General features: G+C 39.3%; 1 protein-coding gene across 2 annotated transcripts in view; it reads right to left on the bottom strand.

Moving 5' to 3' along the window:
* PDE11A (phosphodiesterase 11A) overlaps positions 1-3355 on the bottom strand; it is a 306712-nt gene extending 303357 nt beyond the window's left edge. Inside the window, exon 1 of one of the 2 annotated variants that reach the window (XM_080670943.1) lies at positions 2154-3355. In XM_080670943.1, coding sequence (XP_080527069.1) covers positions 2154-3071 — 918 coding nt within the window. In that variant the 5' untranslated portion in view covers positions 3072-3355. The remainder of the gene's footprint in view (positions 1-2153) is intronic. The other variant, XM_080670944.1, reaches the window with a different exon arrangement.
* Positions 3356-23738: the final 20383 nt, after the last annotated feature.

The raw sequence follows: 23738 nt of genomic DNA, 5'->3' as shown, positions 1-23738 counted from the left end.
CAGATGAGGAAACTGAGACTCAGAGATCAAAAAATTCTCCTAAGGTCACGCTATTGGTTTTTGTGATGTATCTTAACAAAGAAAAGAAGTAGTTTCATCAAAGAGTAGTGTAAGTAAAATATAAAACACACCATATTAAAAATACATAAAGGAGGCCAATGGGGGGGAGGGCTTTCTAAGCAGATTGAAATGAATACAAGCAGTGAACTAAGATAGTAAACTCTCAACCCATAGAACACCCTTCTCCTCCCTGCCTTTGCCAGTTCTCCCAACAACCCAGTCTTACAGCCATCATTACTACCCGGGGAGAAAACAAAAACAAAACCTCTCCTTGCTCAATGTCAGCTTTCAAATATTAAAAGGCAACTTTGCTCTACACTCTGTCTTCAAAGTAAGAATAGGGCCCAGAAGAAACATCAGTTGTGAAAATCTGATTTTCTATGCCTGTGATAGCACCTCTAGCCACAGTTCTAGTCAGCAGGAAGACAAGTTAACTGCTGAGGAAGCTGAGAATTATGCTCTTGAAGAAAAGACAGTATATGAACAGTATTAAATAAAAGTTAGGAGCTGAAGGAGGGGAATAAGAAATAAAAGCTATATTAATGGGAGAAAATCAATTGGTGAAGAATGAGAAAAGCAAAGGCAAGAAAGAGAAGACTGCAATTCCATGCTATAACAAGTGTCATCTGACTAGGAAGGGATTTTTTTTTTTTTTTTTTTTTTGCCCAAGCACACAATAAGAATGTGGAAAAAAGAGTTTATGATTGTTCAACTTTTTACAGAATCCTCAACATATGAGTTATTAAATGCTTTTATTTCTTCTCATGGTTTTCTGGGATTGTAGGAAAAGAGACACTTGGTAAAGATTACTCATTGGTTACTTGACCTAACCCTATCTGTCTTCAAGAGGTATATAATGAATAATGTACCTAATCAATACAAAAAGATTAACAAAAATGGTATTCTGACAGGCATCCGTTAACATTAAAGTGTTATAGTGACACCTCACAAAAAATGAAACTTGGTTTAATACAAGCTAGTCAATTTTCTACGTAAAATTGTCAACTTTCAGATGAAATATAAGTTTACCTTTAATGTCCTTCCCACCACTTTTGCTGTTCTGATCAATAGCAACCAAACTCTAGAAAAACATGTAGCTCCTTTAGACAACTGGAAGGAGTGCTCAATTCTTATGAACCCTGAAGAAGTCTCAGAAAGTGGCATCCAGTTTCACCATGTTCAGTAACAGAGACTGAAGAAATTAGAACTGACTGGCTTTCAGATCCACGATAATATCAAGTTCAAATCACTGTGAAAATGAAAGGCTTAGAAATACCAGATGACAGCATGTTCAGTTTCCTTTTCCACTTGAAACTAGCATGTTTACCCTGCTCATTGCCTTTGGAGTTGCTAGAAAATTATCAATTTTTTGTTTCACAAACTAAAAACCTACTGCTCAGTCCTATCAAAAACTGATTGCAGATAATGCTGCATTCCAGCCTACAGATAAATCATCCCTCTACTTTTCCAACCTTTGTAAACTCAACAACAACAACAACAAAACACAGTTAAAATAGATGCTAAATAGACTCAAATGTGCCAGAGGACCATTCTTCTCCTGACCTTCCCTCTCTTCCTCTTCTCCCCTAGGTTGGAACTCATGCAACTATAAACTAGAAAAGAGGATAGGAAAGTAGTTCGGCACTTTGTTCCCTTTCCAACCACAAATAAGAATGAAATGCATTATGATCCCAAAAAGACATCAGAGACACCAACATGCCCATTTTCTTCAGACTAACACTGGAATTCTGGAGTAGACATCTTTTTTCTGTCACCCCACAAATACATTCTAAAACCATACACTGATATTCTTAAAGACTAAGTATCTTGACTGAGAACATATGCTATCATTGGATGCAAAATGTAACCCTTGTTCTATGTGAATTTTCCACAAACCACTGCGTGTTAGAGAAAGACCATGACATCAAAATGATGTAGAAACACTCTAAGCAGTCTAAACTCAGAAGGAATTTAAATAGCAGGATTCATATTGTAAAGAGTCTAAATTAATGTGTTTCTGGATGCCAAAGGGTAACTGAAGGCTTGGCTCCCAGGCCAGTGGGGCTCTGGAAGGGGTCAATGCAAAGTCCTACCTGGTAGGCATCAGGAATGTTGACAGTTTCTCCATGCTCCCCGACATAGCCAATGATGCCTTTGCCCCAGGGGACCTGCACCTCGTTTGAGTTCTCTGTGCTGCTGCAGGGCAGCAGTGGGGTTCCTGCATGCACATCAAACAATTTGGAGACCAAACTCTTCTTGCCAGCAGCCACCCTTTCCACCAGGAAAAGAGAGCAGCGGTCAGCATCCACCATGAGGCAGACAAAGATGAGGATCTTGTAGCTCAAGCTAGTAAGGTCAAGGTCATTGGAGATATCCTTGACCAGTTCCAGAAAGAACTGACGCTCATTATGCTTTTTGAGGTGGCACTTGTAGTCCATGGCCGTGGGGGGATATTGAGGCAGATTCACTCTCGATTCCAGCAGGGCACTGAGAATATGGGCTGTGGTGGGAGGCAGGGAGCTGGCCTTGCGGAGAAGTGCCCTCCTCCGCACACTGCTCAGGGGCTCCTGGGCCCGGGAGGTCACTTGTTCATCATAGGTCCTGTTCACGTGGATGGCTTTGGAGCGGGCAAAACTCTTCCTTAACTCTTTCTGAGAAGCTTTCCGCTGCAGGTTCCCATCCCCTCGGCCGCCACTGGCCCAGCTGAGACTCAGGGGAGCCCCACCACAGTCCCCACCACCAGGAGGGGGCTGGCTGCTGCCAGAGCCATTTGGTCCAGTGCCACCACCAACGCTGCTGCTGCCTCTGCCACCGCCGGTGCCAGCCAGTGCAGGCCTTGGGCCTAAAGACCCCTGACTCTGACTGTGCCTCTGCAGCCACTTCTCCACCATCTCCTGCTTCCCCTTCCGCATCAAGTAATCTTCGAACAATTCTGGGTGCCTGTCCAGGAAAGTTTCCACCTCCCCGAAGTCCAGGGGGGAAGCTGTCATGGTCCCAGCCACAGCTTTCATTGCCTCTTACACTTGGACCAATGTTTACCTTTCTCAGCCCTCTAGCTGGTCCTCCACATGTCTACCCCACCAGTATTCCCAGCTCTGGGCGGAGCTTCTGCAGAGCAGTGATTCCTAAGGGGCTGGGGCTAGCCCTGCCTCCGGGCTCAGGGAGTGGCTGGCACGAATCCCACCCCTCGTCCTGCAACTCCGGCTCCGCACAGGTGCCCCGAGCGAGCTGTCGGCCACAGCTTCAGTCCTAGGAACCGGAGGTATCGCTGCTCTCGCTCACGCTGCCGCCGCTGCCGCTGTAACTGGATGAGCGGACCACTATGAAAGGGAGGTAGCACAGGACACGCCCCTGAGGGAGGCGAGGAGCCCGGAGGGAGGCGAGGGGGGAGGAGTGAGCCGCGGGGCCGACCCTGCCCAAATCCACCGCCGGGATGCCAGGCGGTTCCCGGAGTGTCTCTGGCCCGCGTGAATGGGCGCCTGGGAACTCAGCCGACTCCTGATTGGAACACGACTTGAGGGAGAAACGCACCTTGTTTCTTCCTCTTCCTTCTTACCTTACCTCCCCAACCCTTCCTATTCCCTGCCCTTTAAGGCCTTTAATCCTCCAGCGTTTCAAGGAGGCTCCATGGGGGCCTAGTGGAAGCCCCTAGTACAAGGAGTTGCTGATGTTTTGCAGGAATCAGACCCAGAAGCTGACTCCAAGGACGTGAGGATGCTCAGAGACAGGCAGGGTTATTTTTCCGGATGTGACTGTGGACTGTTGGTTCCTAGGATTCCTGGGGCTGCCAGCTAACACTGCCCAGCTCCTTGTGGGTATTCGGTAAATACTAATGGACCTGGATTTAGCCAAAATTAGTAAATGATGTTCCCCTATCTGAGCAATTCATGACTTGAACCAAATTCTTGGTCCTGGGATTGGAGGAGGGAAGGGTGGTACATGGAATGAGGGTGTAAAACATAGTTACTTGGGTTAGGGACCCTGCCTAGAAGGAGCATATAGCAAAGTGGACTTGAGGGCCTTGGGGCTTCCTTCCAAGCCAATCCTGCATACAGGATGATTTCTTTTCATGAATGACTTGCCATCTCCTTTTTTCTCCACTCCGTCTGCTTAGGATGCCAAGGCTCCCTTTACTCTCAGTGTCTTAGGGCTTGTGGGTAAGATTTCTCCTTTGTGGGAGGCTGGGAGGCTTTTCTTCCTCTTATGCTAGGGATGCTCGGGATCTGCTGGTCTCAGCTAGGAGGGCTGAGAATAACATCCGGTTTCCCTTGGGCCTTTTCTAAACCTGGTGGTTAAGCAGAGGCGATTTGCCAGTTAAGAGAAGCAGGCAGATAACACTTTCTTGAAGCCTGAGTCTCCTCTTTTGTGAGAAACAAAAAGCAGTTGGAGAACCAACCAGTTCCCTGGGAGAGCAGGGCTATCTAGAAGCGATCATACAGGATGTCAGCAGGAAGGGTCATAGGAGAGAGCTGCGGGGAGGCAGGCAGCAACTTCCACCGGCTTCGTGTGGCAGGTGCACAGAGGTGACTTACACAGGGAACAAGCTTACTCCTGGAAGAGGTCCTCAGACAAGGTGTATTGAACACTTCCTATGTGTTTACTTTACATTAACATATTAGTTTAATCCTTATAACAGACTTATGAGGTGGGGACTCTTATTTTCCCATTTTAATAACGGGGGTACTCTGAACAATTGGGTCACTTACCCAAGATGCACAGTCAGTTGGTGCCAGAGCTGGGATATGATACATTTAGTTTGGCTTCAGAGTGAGGCCCACTCTTAGACACATCACTGGATTGTCTCCCACCTGTGTCAACTGAGTCCTAACTGTGCTAGGATTTGGGCCAGTAATAGAGCGGCAGGGACCGGAGCATTCCTCTGGCAGCAGCAGGAGGAGCAGAGAGGGGGAAGAGAGGGCATTGTTCAAAATGATTAAGGACATTGCCTTGGCACTGGGGATGCAATTGGGAACAAAGATTCTGCCTTCACAGAGCCTGCGTTATGGTGGGAGACAGCCAATAAACAAATAAGAAAATAAATATACAGAATAATAAAGCATCAGTGATAACTGCTATGAAGAAAAACAAAACTTGGCAAAGGATTAAATAAAGGAATAAGGTGGTGTCTAGGCATTTCTGAGGAGGGAACACCTGAACAGAGATCTGGTGAAAATGAAGGAATGAGCTATGTTAATATCTGGGAAAAGAGTGTACAAGGTAGAGAAGCAAGTGCTAAAGTATAATGAGTTTGGACTATTTAAGAGGGATCAGGGAGACTAGCTAAAAGACAGTGAACCAAATTTAGAATATTGGTAGTGGAACCAACTGTATTGCTTTCATTATTATTATTATTATAAATTAATAGTATGTGGCATCTTCACTGGGTGTGGCCACATCTCTGGTAACTTGAGTGATTCATCAGTAAAGATGGTCAGATTGGTTGTGCTAGAACTGACTTGTAGGGACTCACAAGAGTTAATTATAGCATCTCTTTCTAACTCCATGTTCAGGGACATCATATAGCCTGCAATCAGCCATAATGTGAGTACTTATACCATGAAATTCAACAAATGCTATAAGGATTTTTATTTTTTTTCCAGATTATTTGTTAAACATTTATCAGCACTCAGTGGAAAAAAATCATTTATCCATCAAATAATGAACAGATAAATAAAATGTGGTGTGATTATATATTAGAATCTTATCTGACCATAATAAGAAGAAATGATGTGCTGATGCATGCTACAACTTGGATGAAACTTGAAAACAGTAAGCAAAGTGAAAGAAGGCACTCACAAAAAGAAATATCTATCTATCTATATATATATATATATAAAAGCCTAAGTGACCGGCTGATGGCCAACTGGCCAGTAGGTATGACATGCACTGACTACCAGGGGGCAGACACTCAATGCAGGAGCTGCCGAGCAACAGCAATTTTGCAGAGTGCCCTCTCACACTCTGGGCCCCTCAGGGGATGTCTGACTGCCAGTTTCGGCCCAATCCCCATAGGCCAGGTTGAGGGACCCCACCGGCCAGAGGAACCCCACTCACTCCGCAGACGCTCTTCGAGCTCCAGTGCCCCCCCAGGTGCGGCTGGCCAGGGAAGGACCCTGGGAGGTTGGCTCTAGGGCGTGTCCGGCCCATCTCGCCCAGGCCCACCCCACCGGCCACCTTTTAATTAATTTCCTTTCAATGTGCAGAAATCCGTGCACTGGGCCTCAGCTCAAGGAAGAAGCTCTGCAGACTCTGTCTCCATCCTCCCTCCCTCTTTCCACCAAATTATAAATACTGGCCATGTAGCCTCTCCTTAGCAAATACAAAAGGGCTTCCTATTTAAAGTTTTCAAGAATAAGGGCATCCTTTTTGATCAAACTATTTATTACTTTATCACTGCCATCATCAATTAGCATTTATTGAGCACTCAATGTGCAAAGCACTGGGTTACATGCAAGATAACTTTTGTTATTCCAAAGAGGACTCTTTAAATTTTAGTACTGGATGGAACCTTAGAGATCACCTAATACTCCACTTTCATTTTGCACATGTGGAAATTGAGACCTAAAGTAGACACAAAGCTCCTCTAAAGTTACCTGCCAAGCACAACCTCTGATCTGCTTCTGGTTCCATTCCACCCTTATCAATATCCCACAACTTGATACCAATTGTTTGAAGCCAATGAATTTCTGTCTCCTAAGCTTTTTATCCTAACCATTTCATCTCCTAAGACTTTCACTGTGTGACCAATAGGCATTGTCAGAAAGGTTGATGCAACTTTCAAAATGAAAATTCGCTTCAAAAAATTATAATTGGCATATTATTATTTTAGGAAATAGGGGTCCACAGGATCAAACAAAAGATGATTTATTCCAAAAGATTAAAATCTCTGAACTGTAAGTTCCACAGAGATGTTTATCTTTATAGGAACTTAATGTCAGAAGTGGTCATAGTCTATGCCAAATCCCAAGCCTGAGGTGCTGTAACAGAGGGGTTCTCAGGAAAAACAGAACCATAGAATTATATACAGCAAGAGGATAGGTAAGGATAGATAAATAGATAGATAGATAACAGATAGATAGATGATAAACAGATAAAGAGGAATTGGTTCACATGAATATGGGGGCTGAGAAGTCCCATATTCTGTTGTCTACAAGCTGAAAATCCAGGAAAGCCAGTGGTATAATTCAGTCTGGGTCTGAAGGCCCGAGAGTAAGGGGAACAAATAATGAAAATTCTAGACCAAGGGCAGGAGAAGATGAGATGAGATGTCCCAGCTCAAGCAGTAAGGTAGAAAAACAGGGATCATTCCTTCTTCGTCCACATTTCTATTCAGGCCTTCAATGGAATAGACAATGCCCAACCACACCGGGGACAACAATCTATTTCATCCAGAATCATCATTATAGACACACCCAGAAACAATGCTTAATTTGGGCACTCATGACCCACTCAAGGTGACACATAAAATTAACCATCACAGGTGCCTTACCTGGTTTTAAATTTTGTAAGCACTGCCCCCCCCCACTCTCTTTATGCAGAATCTCAACATGCATCTGCTTAAATTGTCATTCCATATCCTAGTTGTGACTTCACCTTAACCCAATAAAGTTCTGTAACCCATACTAACTCACAAGAGAGTGATAAATATGAAAAGTAACTGTGTGGATTAATGTGTGCCAGGCAGGATTATTAGATTAGCACTGTCCAGCTGGGCATTTTGGAATAAAGTATGTTTCTTTCACTTCAGGAGAAGAAATTATACATGTAAATTCTGAAGCATGTATTTACACACTACTTGGACAAATATAGTTGTGTTATAAGTATAATTGACTTAATTAACAAATTTCCCCTATCCTATAAGACAAAGATGCTACCATATTAAGAAGCTATGTTTTATCTTCCTGTGTGATCAGTCCTCCAGCTCCCAAACATTTTGGTAAGATATCTGTTATAAATTGTTTTTAATACTTGGTATTTATTCAACCCAACATAATGCATTTCATTCTCCATTTAAATTTTTTTACATTAAAGCACACTTATTATTCTTTTATTTCCTCTTTTTTTTCTTACAATTCAGAAATTAAAACCACTCCGAGCAGTAAGCCTACCTGCATTCGTAATTGCATTAAAGAATATAAGTACCCAGAATATAAATTTTTAAATTTCAAAGATATCTAGGTAAACAATAGTGCCCCATGAAAGTACAGAAAGAATAACATGCCATAAATTTTTAAGATATAATCAATAAAGTATTATATCTCAGAAGAAAAATCAGCAATAATCAAAGTTTCTTCTGCAGAGTGATTTGTTGATAAAATAAATTGATAGGCTTTTAAATGTTTCAAAATGTTTTCTCTGTTTGCAGACTCACACTTAGAAGAATATGAGCAAATTCAATATTTTAAAAATTCCTTGAATCTTTGTAAAGGTAGTTTTACTAAAAATGTCTTAAACAATTAAGTGTTGAGTTAGACATTGAGGATATAAAATAGTGTAAGGGTCATCTGTTTCCTCAGAGAACATTTATAGTTTAGCTAGGGAGATAGGCTAATTCCATTAAAGTACAATTGATAAGACAAGATATTATTGATAGAGTATGACAGACAAGGAAATCTATAAAAGAAATCAGAAATATTCTTAAGTAACACATGATTTTGTTTATTCAGTAATAATCCATAATTAGCATTAATATTGAAAGTGTAGACCTAGTAATCAGAACAAAAGGAGGGAAAAATGGAGGTAAACTCAACAGTAGATGATTTGTTTTCATTTAGGAAACTAACATATAAGAATAAGGGTAGAGCCCTGCTGGCATGGCTCAGTGATTGAGCATCGACCTATGAACCAGGAGGTCATGGTTCGATTCCTAGTCAGGGCACATGCCTAGGTTGCGGGCTCAATCCCCAGTGTGGGATGTGCAGGACGCAGCCGATCATCATTGGTGTTTCTATCTTTCCCTCTCCCTTCCTCTCTGAAATCAATAATAAAAATATATTTTAAAAGAAAAAAAAGAAGGGTAGAAATAAATATTAAATACTGGTCCTTTCTTCTTAATTGCCATGCTTTCATTCACTAAATCAGAAGTAATTAATCATTCCAGACATTGCTCTACATATTTTATAAGAAAATATGATAAGAATAGAATAAAGATGCCTTATCATTTAAAAGACAGCTTCCATTTGTCTCATCTGTTATTTATGGTTTGATTCAAAGATGAAATATTACTCCCAAGAGTAACTTTAACAGCAAGTAATATAAAAAAATAAACATGTCAGCTCTTAATTATTTATTTTATTTTTTCAGTGATCATGATAAATGAGAGACCAGAGCAAGGCCAAACAGCTATAAGTTTCAAATAAACATTTTTTAAAATATACTATACATTAGTTATAAAAGATAACATTTTAATGTCAGAATTTTCCTTTCAAAAATAAATACAGCAAAATTAAAGACAAGTTGAACTTTAAGAAACTATTCATCTCTTGCCAAATTAATCTTATTAGTATAGGCTATAATGTATAATAGTAGCTAACATAATTAGTTATTATTCTGTATGCTCTAATTACATCAGTGCTCTGTGCTATTTAAGAGCAAATAACTAATGTATCCCTGTGCATTGTGCAGCCACTCGATGCACAATGGAACCTAATGTTGGATATTTCTCCTGAAATTTTAGCCTCTGAAAGATGGTCTCATTTATATATATATATATATATGTCCGGGGGTTTTCAGCATAAAACCTGCTTCTGAATGAGACTCTTGTATGCATAGAGAATTTCTTTATCAATTATTTTGCACTGCCGAAACCGGTTTGGCTCAGTGGATAGAGCGTTGGCCTGCGGACTGAAGGGTCCCAGGTTCGATTCCGGTCGGGGGCACATACCTTGGTTGCGGGCACATCCCCAGTAAGAGGTGTGCAGGAGGCAGCTGATCGATGTTTCTCTCTCATCGATGTTTCTAACTCTCTATCCCTCTCCCTTCCTCTCTGTAAAAAATCAATAAAATATAATTAAAAAAATTATTTTGCACCAAGAAATAGAACAATTTAAATGTCCTTCCAGATATCAACATTATAAATATGGTAAACAAAAAATGGCCAAATTATTCAAGTCATGCCATAATACAAGAAGACAAAGAATGTGGTTCATTTCAGTCTCTCACCCAAATACTCCTTCGAGCACAGTAAAATGTATCATTTGTTAACAATGACCAAAATAGGCATCTTTCGCAGCCTTTTCTTGCCCTCTTTCATCCATCCCTTCAGATTGGGTTTCAGCAAATTTCCCCTATCAAAAGAGCTGCACCCCTCCGGAGATATTCTGACACTGACCTCAGAGGGAGTTTTAAGCATTTTTTGTTTGTTAGCGGTAGTGACTTTATTGTATTGCTTCTAACCCAGTCTTTTCTTTCCTAAACTGCAAACTTATGTTTTAACTATGTATCAGAGACATATACAATGCTTTGTACATTGAATCCTCTCCTTTAGGAGGTACTCTAGTGAAGGGGGAGTGGGGCTATCTATCATCATCATGCAGAGCGAAGTCCACTGTGGGGAGCCTCAGGCACCACCCTTAATGATTTGGGTTGTTCTAAATTTCCTTGTTTTGTATATTTTCACTAGTGTCAAGCTATGGTAGGGAAAGTTACTTAACTTCTCTATGCCTCAGTATCTACATCTGTAAAATGTGAATAATTTCCCTAACAGGATTGTTGTGAGGATCAAATGAGTTTATATATGTACAACAATTAGAACAGTATCTGACACATAGTAAGCTCTCAATAAATGTTAGCCTTTGTTATTATTTTAACCACCAATCCATATTCCTTAAAGGAATATAATTTTTAAATACTTATACTATTTTAAAGGAAAGTAAATGCTGACATGAATGATTATTTTAAAAACCATAATTTCTGCTAGTTAGGGGTAACAAAAATCACTGAAGAGAAGAGAAAGGTAGATTTAAGAGAGCTAAATATTTGAAGGATCATGATTGTGGCAGGAAATTTAATCAACTTAAGGAGCCAAAAAACAAAAACAAGAAACATTCCTTACAAAGATGACTCACTTGCTGCCTGGCCAGCATGGATCAGTGGTTGACCATGGATCTATGAACCAGGAGGTCAGAGATAGATTCTCATTCAGGGCACGTGCCAGGGTTGCGGGCTTGATACCCAGTGTGGGGCATGCAGGAGGCAGCCGATCAATGATACTCTCTCATCATTGATGTTTCTAACTCTCTCTCCCTCTCCCTTCCTCTCTGAAATCAATAAAAATATATTTTTTAATATGTCAAATTATTGTGCAATAATTTGCTATTCAAAAGAACTGGCTGTGATGGTTTCCATTGATAAGAAAAGCACACGTTCAGGGGAGTTTTCCCGATCAACACAACCAGCCCGCTCAGGAAGTCCCAGCATTACTTCTCCCAGGCACAGCAGCCACCATTCCTTTTGAAAGGCTACACCACAAATACAAATAACACCACACTCCCAAAATACATACAAAATAAGTTTCCCATTGACTCACTATGCATGAAAATGTTCTTCTTTCTGGATTTCATAAAGTGTGATTTATTGACACAGAAAAAGAAGTCTCACAAATTTTGCTTTTGCATTTGTAACAAAATTTTAGTGACTTTTGAGCTACCCTTTTTTCTTTTTTTCTGAGGATAATATATGCTTGTAAAAAGTTAAATATAACAAGATTATATAAAGGAAAAATAAAAATCTTCCATTCTCAATCCCCCGAAACACAAACCCAACAGTGTAGTATGTATTAATAAACAAATAGCTATATAGATACCTTTGTGTATACATACATGTATATATTTTTGTATGTGCATAGAAAAAACTATATATAAAGTTGAACCATTCCATAATATTTATCTGAAATCTGCTTTCTTTACTTAACAGTGAATTATAGACATCTTTCCACATCAGTACAAGTAAAACCTTCAAAATTCAAAAAAGAAGGTTTTTATCTTTAAGTAAAATTTAACATTCTAAGAAGAAAGACAATGTTTTTTATAACCAGAATTATAAGAGAAATAACTTTCTCTTCTAAATCAGAATTTATTCTCTAATGCTAAATTATCTTCTTGAGTAGCTCTCCAAGGTTCTTAAATATCAGTGAATTAGAATCTTCTAGGCCTAGCTATCAAAGAATCTGTTAACTAATTTTTCATGCTTCAAGTAAAATTGCACAATAATTTGATCATTAGTCTATAATTAATCTAAAACTGGAATTTTCAAAGGCTTTTTTTTCCACGTGGTAGAATTAGAGAAGTAGTTGGAGACCAGGGACAGTTAGAAAAAAAGCTATTGATGTCACAAGTCAGAATGCAGATGTGAGCAAGTCTGAAATGGGAGCTGGCAGACTGCATGCAAATAGAGAAAACAGAAAGAAGAACAGAGAAAAGGTCACAGCAAAGAAAACCATTAACAAAATGAAAAGGCAACCTACTGAATGGGATAAAATACCTGCAAATCATATATCTGATAAGGGATTAATATCCAAATATATAAAACTCATAGAACTCAATTGCTAAAAAACAACAACACACACACACAAAAACTCACAAACAATCCAATTTAAAAATAAGCACATCTGAATAGACATTTTTCCAAGGAAGACATAGAGATGGCCAACATGAAAAGATGTTCAATGTTATTCATCATGGAAATGCAAATCAAAACCACAATGAGATATCACCTCACACCTGTTAGAATGGCTATTATAAAAAAGACAAGACATAACTGTTGGTGAGGATATAAAGAAAAAGAGAATCTGTGCACTATTGATAGGAATGTAAATTGGTGTAGCCACTATGGAGAACATAATGAAATTTTCTAAAAAATTAAAAACAAACTACATATGATCCAGCAATTCCACTTCTGGGTTTTTATCCAAAGAAAACAGAAACACCAACTCAAAGAGATATCTTTATCGCCTTGTTCATGTCAGCCTTATTCACAATAGCCAAGATATGGAAACAAACTAATTATCCATTGATGGATGAATAGATTTAAAAATTGTGATATATATATATATATATATATATATATATATATATATATATATATATATATATGACATTTTGTTGTTGCAAGCCCCCAAGATTTTGTAACTAGAGCAAAGATGACTAATACAGAAATTGGTACCTAGAAGTGGGGTGCTGTTTCATGACCCTATCTTCAGCAGCAAATAGCAGGTGTCATGGAAACTGTTATTTAGAGCTAGAAATATGACCATGTTATAAAGGTCAAATATTTGGTGAAACTGTCACCCACAATAATTTGCACAACAGATTATAAACTTAGTGAATTTATGGCTTTGGTTACTAGTTGTATTTAACAAGTTCTACAAAAGAGGTGAGCTCAAGAAAATAACTGGCCTAGTTACAAGCAGGATGCAAGGGAACACAGAGAGAGGATCCAGAAATCCTAGGAGTTGCCACCCTAAAAGCTGCAACTGTTTCTCATCTCAACTTCAGATTAAATTTAAAAATACTCTGTGCTACACAGGCCAAATAAAACTCAGTCTTGGAGGGGGAAAATGGCTCAGGAAAAAGAATGTGACTCCATGGAAGCACAAATGTGACTAACAAAAGGAATAAAAATTATAGAGGCTTTTAGAGATAGTTGTACTCTCAAAAGCACCACCTTGTTTAAAAAAGGACTGTGACTCCCTGGCTGGTTTGGCTCAGTGGATAGAGCGTCAGCCTGCAGACTGAAGGGTCCTGGGTTTGATTCCAGTCAAGGGCACATGCTCGGGTTGTTGGCTCGATCCCCAGTAGGGGGGCATGCAGGAGGCAGCCAATCAATGATTCTTATCACTGATGTTTCTAATCTCTCTCCCTCTCCCTTCCTCTCTGAAATAAATAAAAATATATATATTTTTAAAAGGACTGTTACCGGGAAACATATAAAAGCAATCTTTGGTTTGCAGTCATTTGGGAGCTTGACTGGCCAGATGGCTCCGTCTGTCTGACCCCCTGACAGAGATGGTAGGAAGTCTGGACACAGTGGGACTCTGGAACAACTGAATCAATTGATCCTTCTCACTCTCTCCCTCCCAGCTGAATCATTCAGTTCTCTCCTTCTCCCTGCCCTCTCCCTCTGCACTTTCTCTACAGTCTCAGGCCCTTTCTCCATGTGGTCTCTCCAGCAGGATAGCTAAAACTTCTTACAAGGTGGCTTGGGTCTTACAAAAAAATGCAAAAGGAGACGCTGCTTAGGATCAGAACTAATATAATATCACTTCTACCACATTGTACTGAATAAAGTGAATCAACATCAGCCCAGATTCAATGTGAGTGGGGACAACACAAAGGTCTGGAAGCATGGTTTATTGAGGGCCATCTTTGGAGACGAGCTACCACAAAGCGCAATGAAAATTTAGTAAATAAACAAATAATGATTAATTAATTACTGCAGCAGACCACATTTTTATTGTGGTAAAGGTGAGCACGTAATGGTTTAAAATTATCACCCTATTTTTATTATCAAATAGTATTTATATAACCATTATTTTGACATACATTCCAAATACTATACCAAAAAAAAAAGAAAAGAAAAATGAACCAAAAATAGACCTCTTGACAAGGTTAATACAAAAAGATTTTATTTAAAATATTTTGATTCCATGATTGTTGCAGTTTTTATTAGGGAAAGTTAAATGTGAGGAAGTAGGTAAGAAGGAAGGATGTGATTCTGTTTTAAATACTGAGTCTTCTTTGGACCAGATTTCTCATTTTCAAAGATATTTTATTTGCAGATCCATTTGTTTAAATGCAATCCTCCTCCAAAGAAGACTCAGTATTTAAACAGAATCACTCTGATTAAGGAAGGGTGGGACACCCTCCCTACTGCCCCATATCCTTCCTTCCTACCTACTATGAGTACAACTGCTTTTGAATAAAGGATACAGAGGCTAGAAAAATTGATGATTCACATACTCGCTTTTTACACTTGAGAAAACTGAAGTCCAGACTTCTCCAAAAGCAAATATCTACTTCATATTAAACCTCAAAAATGGGACTAGAACCTGGGTCCTGATTTCCAAATATCTTATTTTCCTACTTTTTGTGTGAGGTTCTAGCTAGATCCATACTTTTTTTTTTTTAATGATACACCCAATTTGGACAATTGGCATTTTCTTTATTTAATTTTATTTATTATTATTTTTTAAAATATATTTTTTATTGATTTCAGAGAGGGAAGGAGAGGGAAAGAGAGAGAGAAACATCAATGATGAGAGAATCACCAAACGGCTGCCTCCCGCATGCCCCCCACTGGGGATCGATCCCACAATCCAGGCATGTGCTCCCGACCAGAGTCAAACACGGAACCCCTCGATCCGCAGCCCAACGCTCTATCCACTGAGCCAAACCAGCTAGGGCTAGATCCATACATTTTAAATTCATGTTGTCCACCCCTTTATGCACCCCTCCCTCTTCCTTCTTCTTAGCGTCTGTCAGGAGCTCTTGAGCCCTCATGTAACACTCCACCACTACTTCCACCTGCCCTGACTATCATAGTATTCTGAGCTTAAATGAGTTCCCACTTAGTGAGGACTGAGGAATTCAAGCTGAACAACTGAATGAAATTGTGCTTTCAAACTCACAACTTGATGATAATGATGACTGATTAAAAAATACAGAGAAGGAAATTTGATTCTAAATTCCTACCCATGTTCAAATTTTAAAAGAATGTGATAATGAGGGAAAATAAGCAAATGAAATACTCCAAAATCATGCTGTATTATACACAACATCTTGTGGGACAAAAGATTCAATTAAAAAAATAACTCTTCTTGAAAAATAAATGTGTGTTTTTTTTCCCCACAAGAACCACTGACTAGAGATTTTTATCTAGGAAGTCCTTCACTTGCTAGTATGAGAAAACTTAAGAACACAGAACTAACAATGTCCCACTGCTTTCTCAAGAGTTCTGTCTGTTCCCTCTAAAACACACAAATAATTGCCAAATTAACTGATCTCGAATTTTTACTTTAATTACATGAAACACTTTATTCTTCCAGATCCTTATAAAGATATATATTAGAATTGTCAATGGTAAAAGCAATAAATGTACATTTTATGTAATCATCCAACTACCTACAATACTTTTTAGGCATATTTTTATTGCTATGCAATCAGCATAGTATTTCCTAGCCAGTGAAGTCTCCTGGTTCCTGTTAGTAGTCCTAATAAAACAAGAATACTTACTTTTTATTCAGATTTCATAATCACAGGAAACTGTTCACTGCTTTCCAAATCTCAGGCAGATTTCTCATGTGACCAGCTCTAACCAGGAACCATATAAAGAAGAGAATTCTGGCAAACACTGTTACAGCTTAGTTAAATTGGCACAGGATAAAATTACCACAGTGCCCAGAAGTCTTTTTTTATAAATTGATCCTTAATGGATTTAAGCCTCTCAGAGACAACATATATTTACTCAATAATAAAACCTGTCATGCTATACAATTTTAATTACTGCATTTATTTGCAATTTTCCCCCAAATATTTTTTCTACCTAATACCAAGAACATTACTACCAGCAAAGAGGTGTTCCTTTTGCTCTTACTAGGATAAACATAAATGTAAAGCAACATTCAACATCTTATTACTAACTGAACAATTTTTAAAATGAAAGGAATCTACTTAATAATTCTCCATTTCCACCCAACTGCCTTTCACCATCTCAGCCCTCCTCATACTATCCTCTTTCCACTTCTCCTAGATCAGAAATCTTTAAACTCCAAACAAAAGGCGTTCTTGCTCCTCCCTGCAATGGTCAAAGCCACTAAGTCCATCTATTTGTCAAGGTTGTATAAATCTGAACTGTAACTATGAATATAAGTTAAATTTAAGTTCCTTCTCACAGAGGTTTATCTCAATTAAATTAGGATATAAGGTATGTCACCTAATTCTACGTCCTTGCAAACCCTACTCAGCTCTGAGACTGGAATACCTCTAATACGCTCTTGAAGTCCCTACAGATGTCTCTGCCCTCATCAAAGAATTTCTCCAGGGAGAGAAGAAAAAGCTCAGCTTTGACTGAACTATTCCTTGCCCCCCCCCCACCCTCACTGCCCACACACACACACACACACCAGGGCACACACTCCTATTCATTACTGATGTCACCAGGCTCCATGAGTAGTATATTCTCTCCTACTTGCCAGAAGCCCTAAAATTGAGCTTGGCTCTTAGTTGATTTAATAGAACCTTCTGGAAATCATAGCTTTTTCAACCATATTCCCCTCACTTCGGGAACTTTCTCTTAGGATATCTTCTCAGTAGTGGCCCCCACTAATTAGTTAACTAGCAACATATGATCTCTATGATATGATGAACAGTCACCAGGAATTACAGTAGATACAAGTTGGTTTGGGCACAGGATTTCTCTAAGTCTCAATATAGACAATAAAATCCCCCTTACATGGGTGTTGATTGTAAAATGGAGATGAAGTAATGGAGGTCCCATCCTCACTTATGACCCCTGTCTTTACTAAGGAAAAAGCTTCTCCTTCTTGCATTGGCCATAAGCACTTGGGAGACAGAATATGTGTTGGAAGAGTGCATGGACACTTCAAGGGCTGCTTCACATCACACAGGCCCTGTTGTGGACTTGCTCCACCATGCCTCACTCCTAATTACTGTGAGGTGGGACATCTTTCCATGCTAATGGTTGAGAGTTTTTCTCCTCTCTCAAGGTCTCTGCTATCCCTCCCTGCAGTCTGGCTTTACATTACTCGGGATCACAAAGGTATAAAAAGATGAATGCAAACAGATTGTTATGTGATATGAATATTTATTAACAGGAAACATACTTTCTCCTTTTCTCTAGGTTTTATTTTATGTCAACCAGGGTCAATAATTTGCTTTTTCCCCCAGTAATATTCCTAAGGTGGACCAAATATTTGGCTTTCTTTTCCCTACATTTTTAACTATTATCTATACTAATAAAAGGGTAATATGCTAATTAGACTGGGAGACCTTCCAAATGTCCTTCTGGACAAAGCCATGGTGGTGGGGCCGAGTCAGAGGCAGTTAGGGGTGATCAGGCCAGGAGGGGAGGGCAGTTAGGGGTGATCAGGCCGGCGGGGACGGGGGGAGGGAGAGTTGGGGGCAACCAGGCCAGCAGGGGAGGGCAGTTGGGGTGACCAGGCCTGCAGGGGAGGGCAGTTGGGGGCGATCAGGCCAGCAGGGGAGCAGTTAGGGGGCAATCAGGCAGGCAGGCAGGCAAGCGGTTGGGAGCCAGCAGTCCCAGATTGTGAGAGGGATGTCCGACTGCAGGGGAGGGCAGTTGGGGGTGATCAGGCCAGCAGGGGAGCAGTTAGGGGGCGATCAGACTGGCAGGCAGAAGCAGTTAGGGGCAATCAGACAGGCAGGCAGGAGAGTGGTTGGGAGCCAGCAGTCCCGGATTGTGAGAGGGATGTCCAACTGCCCTGTGGATCGGGCCTAAACCGGCAGTTGGACATTCCCCAAGGGGTCCCAGATTGGAAAGGGTGCAGGCTGGGCTGAAGGACCTCAAATTTCGTGCACTGGGCCTTTAGTTGTAAATAATGCTACTAATAATATAAACATAGAAGTGCATTTATTCTTCCTGACTGGTGTTTTGGGATTCTTAGAACATATTTCTAGAAGTGGGATCACTGAACCAAAAGATAGCTCCCATACAGTAGATTCTCTTTTCATTTTGTTGATGGTTTCTTTTGCTGTGCAGCTTTTTAGCTTGATATAGTCCCATTTGTTTATCCATATTTATACTGTTTTCCACAGTAGTTGCACCAGTCTGTATTCCCATCAGCAGTGTTCAAGGGTTCCCTTTTCTCCACATCCTCACCAGCACTTGTAGTTTGTTGATTTAGTGATAGTAGCCATTCTGACAAGTGTGAGATGATACCTCATTGTAGTTTTTATTTGAATGTCTCTGATGATTAGTGACCTTGAGCAATTTTTCATATGTCTATTGGCCTCTTTGGAGAAGTGTCTATTCAACTCCTTTGTCCATTTTTTAATTGAATTACCTTCCTGGTGTTGAGTTGTATAATTTCTTTATATATTTTGGAAATTAACCCCTTATTGGATGTGTCATTGGCGAATATGTTCTTCTGTAGAGTGGGTTCTTTTCATTTTGTTGATGGTTTCTTTTGTTGTGCAGAAGCTTTTTAGCTTGATGTAGTCCCATTTGTTTATCTTTTCCTGAGTTTCCCTTGTTCTCAGAGACATATTGGCAAAAATATTGCTGTGAGAGATGTCTAAGATTTTACTGCCTATGTTTTCTTCTAGTAGTTTTATGGTTTTGTGCTTTACATTTAAGTCTTTTACCCATTTTGAGTTCATTCTTATGTATGGTATAAGCTGGTGGTCTAGTTTCATATTTTTTGCATGTGCCTGTCTAATTTTCCCAACCCCATTTATTGAAGAACCTCTGCCCATTTTTAATCAGGTTGTTTGTTTTTTCACTAATCCATTGTAGGTCTTTATATATTTTGGATATTACCCTCTTATAGATATAGGACTTGCAAATATTTTCCTCCCATTCTTTAGGTTACCTTTTCATTTTGTTGACTGTTTCTTTTGCTGTACAGAAGCTTTTTAGTTTTATGTAGTCCCACTTACTTACTTTTGCTCTTATGGATTTTATTTTTGGTGTCATGTCCAGAAAATTATTGCTGAGACCAATGTCAAAGAGTTTTTCCCTATGCTTTCTTCTAAGAGCTTTAGTTTCAGGTCTTATGTTTAAGTCTCAAATTCATTTCAATTTTTGTGAGTGGTGTAAGATAGGGGCTCGTTTTCATTCTGCTACATACCATTCTTCTTTCATCAGTGGAACTAACAAATAATAACATCATCTTCCCAAATAAGTCACAAATGTTACTTAAATTATCTGACTTAAGGAAATTTCATTTCTAATTCTTAAATAATATTAAAAGCCAAGCCTTCTACACAGCTTTTAATCTTGACAACCACCTATAATGGAATATATAGTTGTAGTAAGTTTTAATATGATTTCAAATCAATGCTAATAAGCAATAAAATCCTCAAAATATTGGCTGCTAGAGAAACAAATACTAGGTTTTAACTAGTCTACAAATTAGGACTTCAAAAGTTGACTGCTCTTGTAATAAGATAATAAAATAACAAAATGACACTACAGAGAAAATATCACTTTAATGATTAAAGAGCCATATAAATGCAAGCAATAAATGCATGTTTAAAACTGACTTATTCAACATTTTATCAACTGAAAATCCTATCACAATAAATGCAATTCAATTCTGACTGCCTGCCTGGAACTAGCACAGACTTCATTGTCCCTTATAATATTGGCCTCATTTCAGACACCAACTGCAAGTTCAGGGTCCCCAAGTCACCCAAACATCTGGTTATAAATTTGAAGTATCCCAGGATCCCTTTAAATTCTATAATATGCTAAAATAATTTTTTTTCACAGAACTCAGAAAAGCACTATATATACCATTACAATTTTATTATAAAGACCAGTCAGATGAAGATCTCTTTATAGATGTGATTGATTGAATCATTAGCCATGTGACTAAACTCTATCTCCAGCTCCTATCCTCTATCCCTGGATATCTGACAGATATACCCAGCGCAAATTCCTAATTCTCTAATCACATGGTTAGTCTTTCCAGCTTGGCCAGGCCCAATCCTGAAACTATCTAAGAGCCTACCATAAATCACCTCAGTAGCACAATCAAAGGCCCTAATCCCAGACAGTCTTATAACTCAGGAAGTCCCAAGGTTTTATAGATTCCTTCCTAGGAACCTGGAAAAAAGACCAGACAAATTTAGTATTATAGAATACCTACTAACCAGCATTTTTGCCCATACAAAATACAATGATTTTGTGTTAATAACAACTATGTTGATGTTTTAAAAGATGCTAAATCACCTTTGACTGGACAAAGATTAGATTTCATTGCATTTTGTTTTAATGTAAGTATTTTCTAAGTTATCTATGTATTTATTTTATATGTAAATATGGTCCTTCATTAGGGGTTCCCCTGAATAAAGATATGCTAAGGTCCTAATCCCTAATAACTCAGAATGTGGCTTTGTTTGGAAAGAGAATCACTGCAGATATGATTAAGTAAGTTGAAATTAGGTCATGTTGGAGTTGGATGGGCCCCCAATCCAATATGACTAGTATCCTTATGAGACAGCTCTGTGAAACACACAGGAACCATGTGACAACAAAGACAAAGACTGGAAAAATGCAAGGACAACTGGAAAACCACAGCAAAAGAATAAAGTTGGACCACTACTAAGAGTCAAAATTATAAAACTATTGGAAGAAAACATAGGGGTAAATCTTCATGGCCTGAGATTTGGATATGGATTCTTAAATTTGATGCAAACGCACAGTGACATCAACAACAACAAATAAGTAGACTTCATAGAAATTTAAATTTTCTGTGCATTAAAGGGCATTATCAAGAAAATGAAGTAATCTACAGAATAAGATAAAATATTTGCAAGTCATAATTTAACAAGGGTTTAATGTCCAGAATATATAAAGAAGTCTTATAACTCAACAACAAAAAGACTAACAATCCAGCCCTAACTGGTTTGACTCAGTGGATAGAGCGTCGGGCCTATGGACTGAAGGGTCCCAGGTTCGATTCTGGTCAAGGGCATGTACCTTGGTTGTGGGCACATCCCCAGTGGGCGGTGTGCGGGAGGCAGCTGATTGATGTTTCTCTCCCATTGATGTTTCTAACTCTCTATCCCTCTCTCTTCCTCTCGGTAAAAAATCAATAAAATATATAAAAATTTAAAAAAAAAGACTAACAATCCAAAGAAAAAATGGGCAGTGGACATTAATAGTCAGTTTTCTGAAGAAAATATATAAATGGCCAACAAGCACAAGAAAAGATGTTCAAACCTGGCCAAAATTCCCCAGTGGTCGAGCGCTGACCTATGAACCAGGTCACAGTTCAATTCCTGGTCAGGGCACACGCCCGGGTTGCGGGCTCCATCCCAGTAGGGAGTGTGCAGGAGGCAATTGATCAATGATTCTCTCTCATCACTGATGTTTCTATTTCTCTCTCCCTCTCCCTTCCTCTCTCTAAAAAAATAAAATAAAAGTAATAATAATTAATAAGAACATAATTTTAAAAAATAAAATAAAATAGCCAAGATTTGGAAACAAAGTGCCCATCAGTAAATGAGTGGATAAAAAAGCTGTGGTACATCTACACAATGGAATACTACTCAGTCATAAAAAAGAAGGAATTCTTACCTTTTGCAACAGCATGGATGGACCTGGAGAGTATTATGCTAAGTGAAATAAACCAGTCAGAGAAAGACAAGTACCATATGATTTCATTTATATGTGGAATCTAATGAACAAAATGAACTGACAAACAAAATAGAAACAAACTCACAGAGAACAGACTGACAGCTACCAGAGGAAAGAGGGGGTGGGGGACTAGGTGAAAAAGGTGAAGGGACTAAGAAAAAAACTCATAGACACAGATAACAGTATGGTGATTACCAGAGGAAAAGAGTGGGGAGGGGGGTGGAAGAAGGTAAAGAGATAAATGGTGATGGAAGGAGACTTGACTTGTGATGGTAACCACACAATACAATATACAAATGATGTATTATAGAACTGCACACCTGAAATCTATATAATTTTATTAACCAATGTCATCCCAATAAATTTAATTTAAAAATAAAGAAAAAGAAAAGAACAAATGTTGATGAGGATATAGAGAAATAGATTTTGTCCTACCTTATGGGAATGTATAATCGTACAGCTGCTATAAAAAACAATTTGACTTTTCCTAAAAAAGAAAACATGGCCCTAGCCAGTTTGGCTCAGTGGATAGATAGAGCGTCAGCCTGCAGACTGAAGGGTTCCAGGTTTGATTCCGGTCAAGAGCACATGCCCCAGTTGTGGGCTTAATCCCCAGTAGGGGATGTGCAGGAGGCAGCTGATCAATGATTCTCTCTCATCATTGATATTTCTAACTCTCTCGCCCTCTCCCTTCCTCTCTGAAATCAATGAAAATATATTTTTTTAAAAAAGAAAACATGGATTTAACAAATGACCCAGAAACTCCACTCCTAGTTATACCTGGTATATCCAAAAGAACTGAAAACAGAGACTCAAACAAACATGTGTTCACAAATATTCACAGCAGCATTGTTCACAATAAGCAAAAGGTAGAAACAATCCAAATGTCTATCAACTGATCAACGGATAAACAAAATAAGGTAAGTACATACAATGGAATATTCAGCCATAAAAAGGAATGAAGTACTGATACATGCTACAACTTTAATGAACCCTGAAAACATTATGCTAAATAAAAGAAGCCAGACACAAAAGGTCATATATTAAATGATTCTTTTTATACAAAACTAGTAGCCCTGCGCACGAATCCGCTCGCCAGTAGCTCGCTGCTGCCCTCCAGTAGCTCTCCGCCTGCTGCCTGCCCCCCTCCTCCCCCCCACCCCCCTCATAGCTTGCTGCCCTGCCCCCTCTTATAGCTCTCTGCTGCCCACTTGTAGCTCACTGCCCCACCCTCCTGCTGATCCGTGATCCAGTCATTACGCGGTGGGTTGTTAGGCTTCACAGCGTAACGACCATGTGCATGTCACATCTTTATTATATAGGATATTCAGAACAGG

The sequence above is a fragment of the Plecotus auritus genome (genome assembly GCF_963455305.1).
Source record: "Plecotus auritus genome assembly, chromosome: 5".
Classification (NCBI taxonomy): Eukaryota; Metazoa; Chordata; class Mammalia; order Chiroptera; family Vespertilionidae; genus Plecotus; species Plecotus auritus.
Note: the sequence above shows the minus strand (reverse complement) of the source record. Positions and strands in the feature narration are given on the sequence as shown.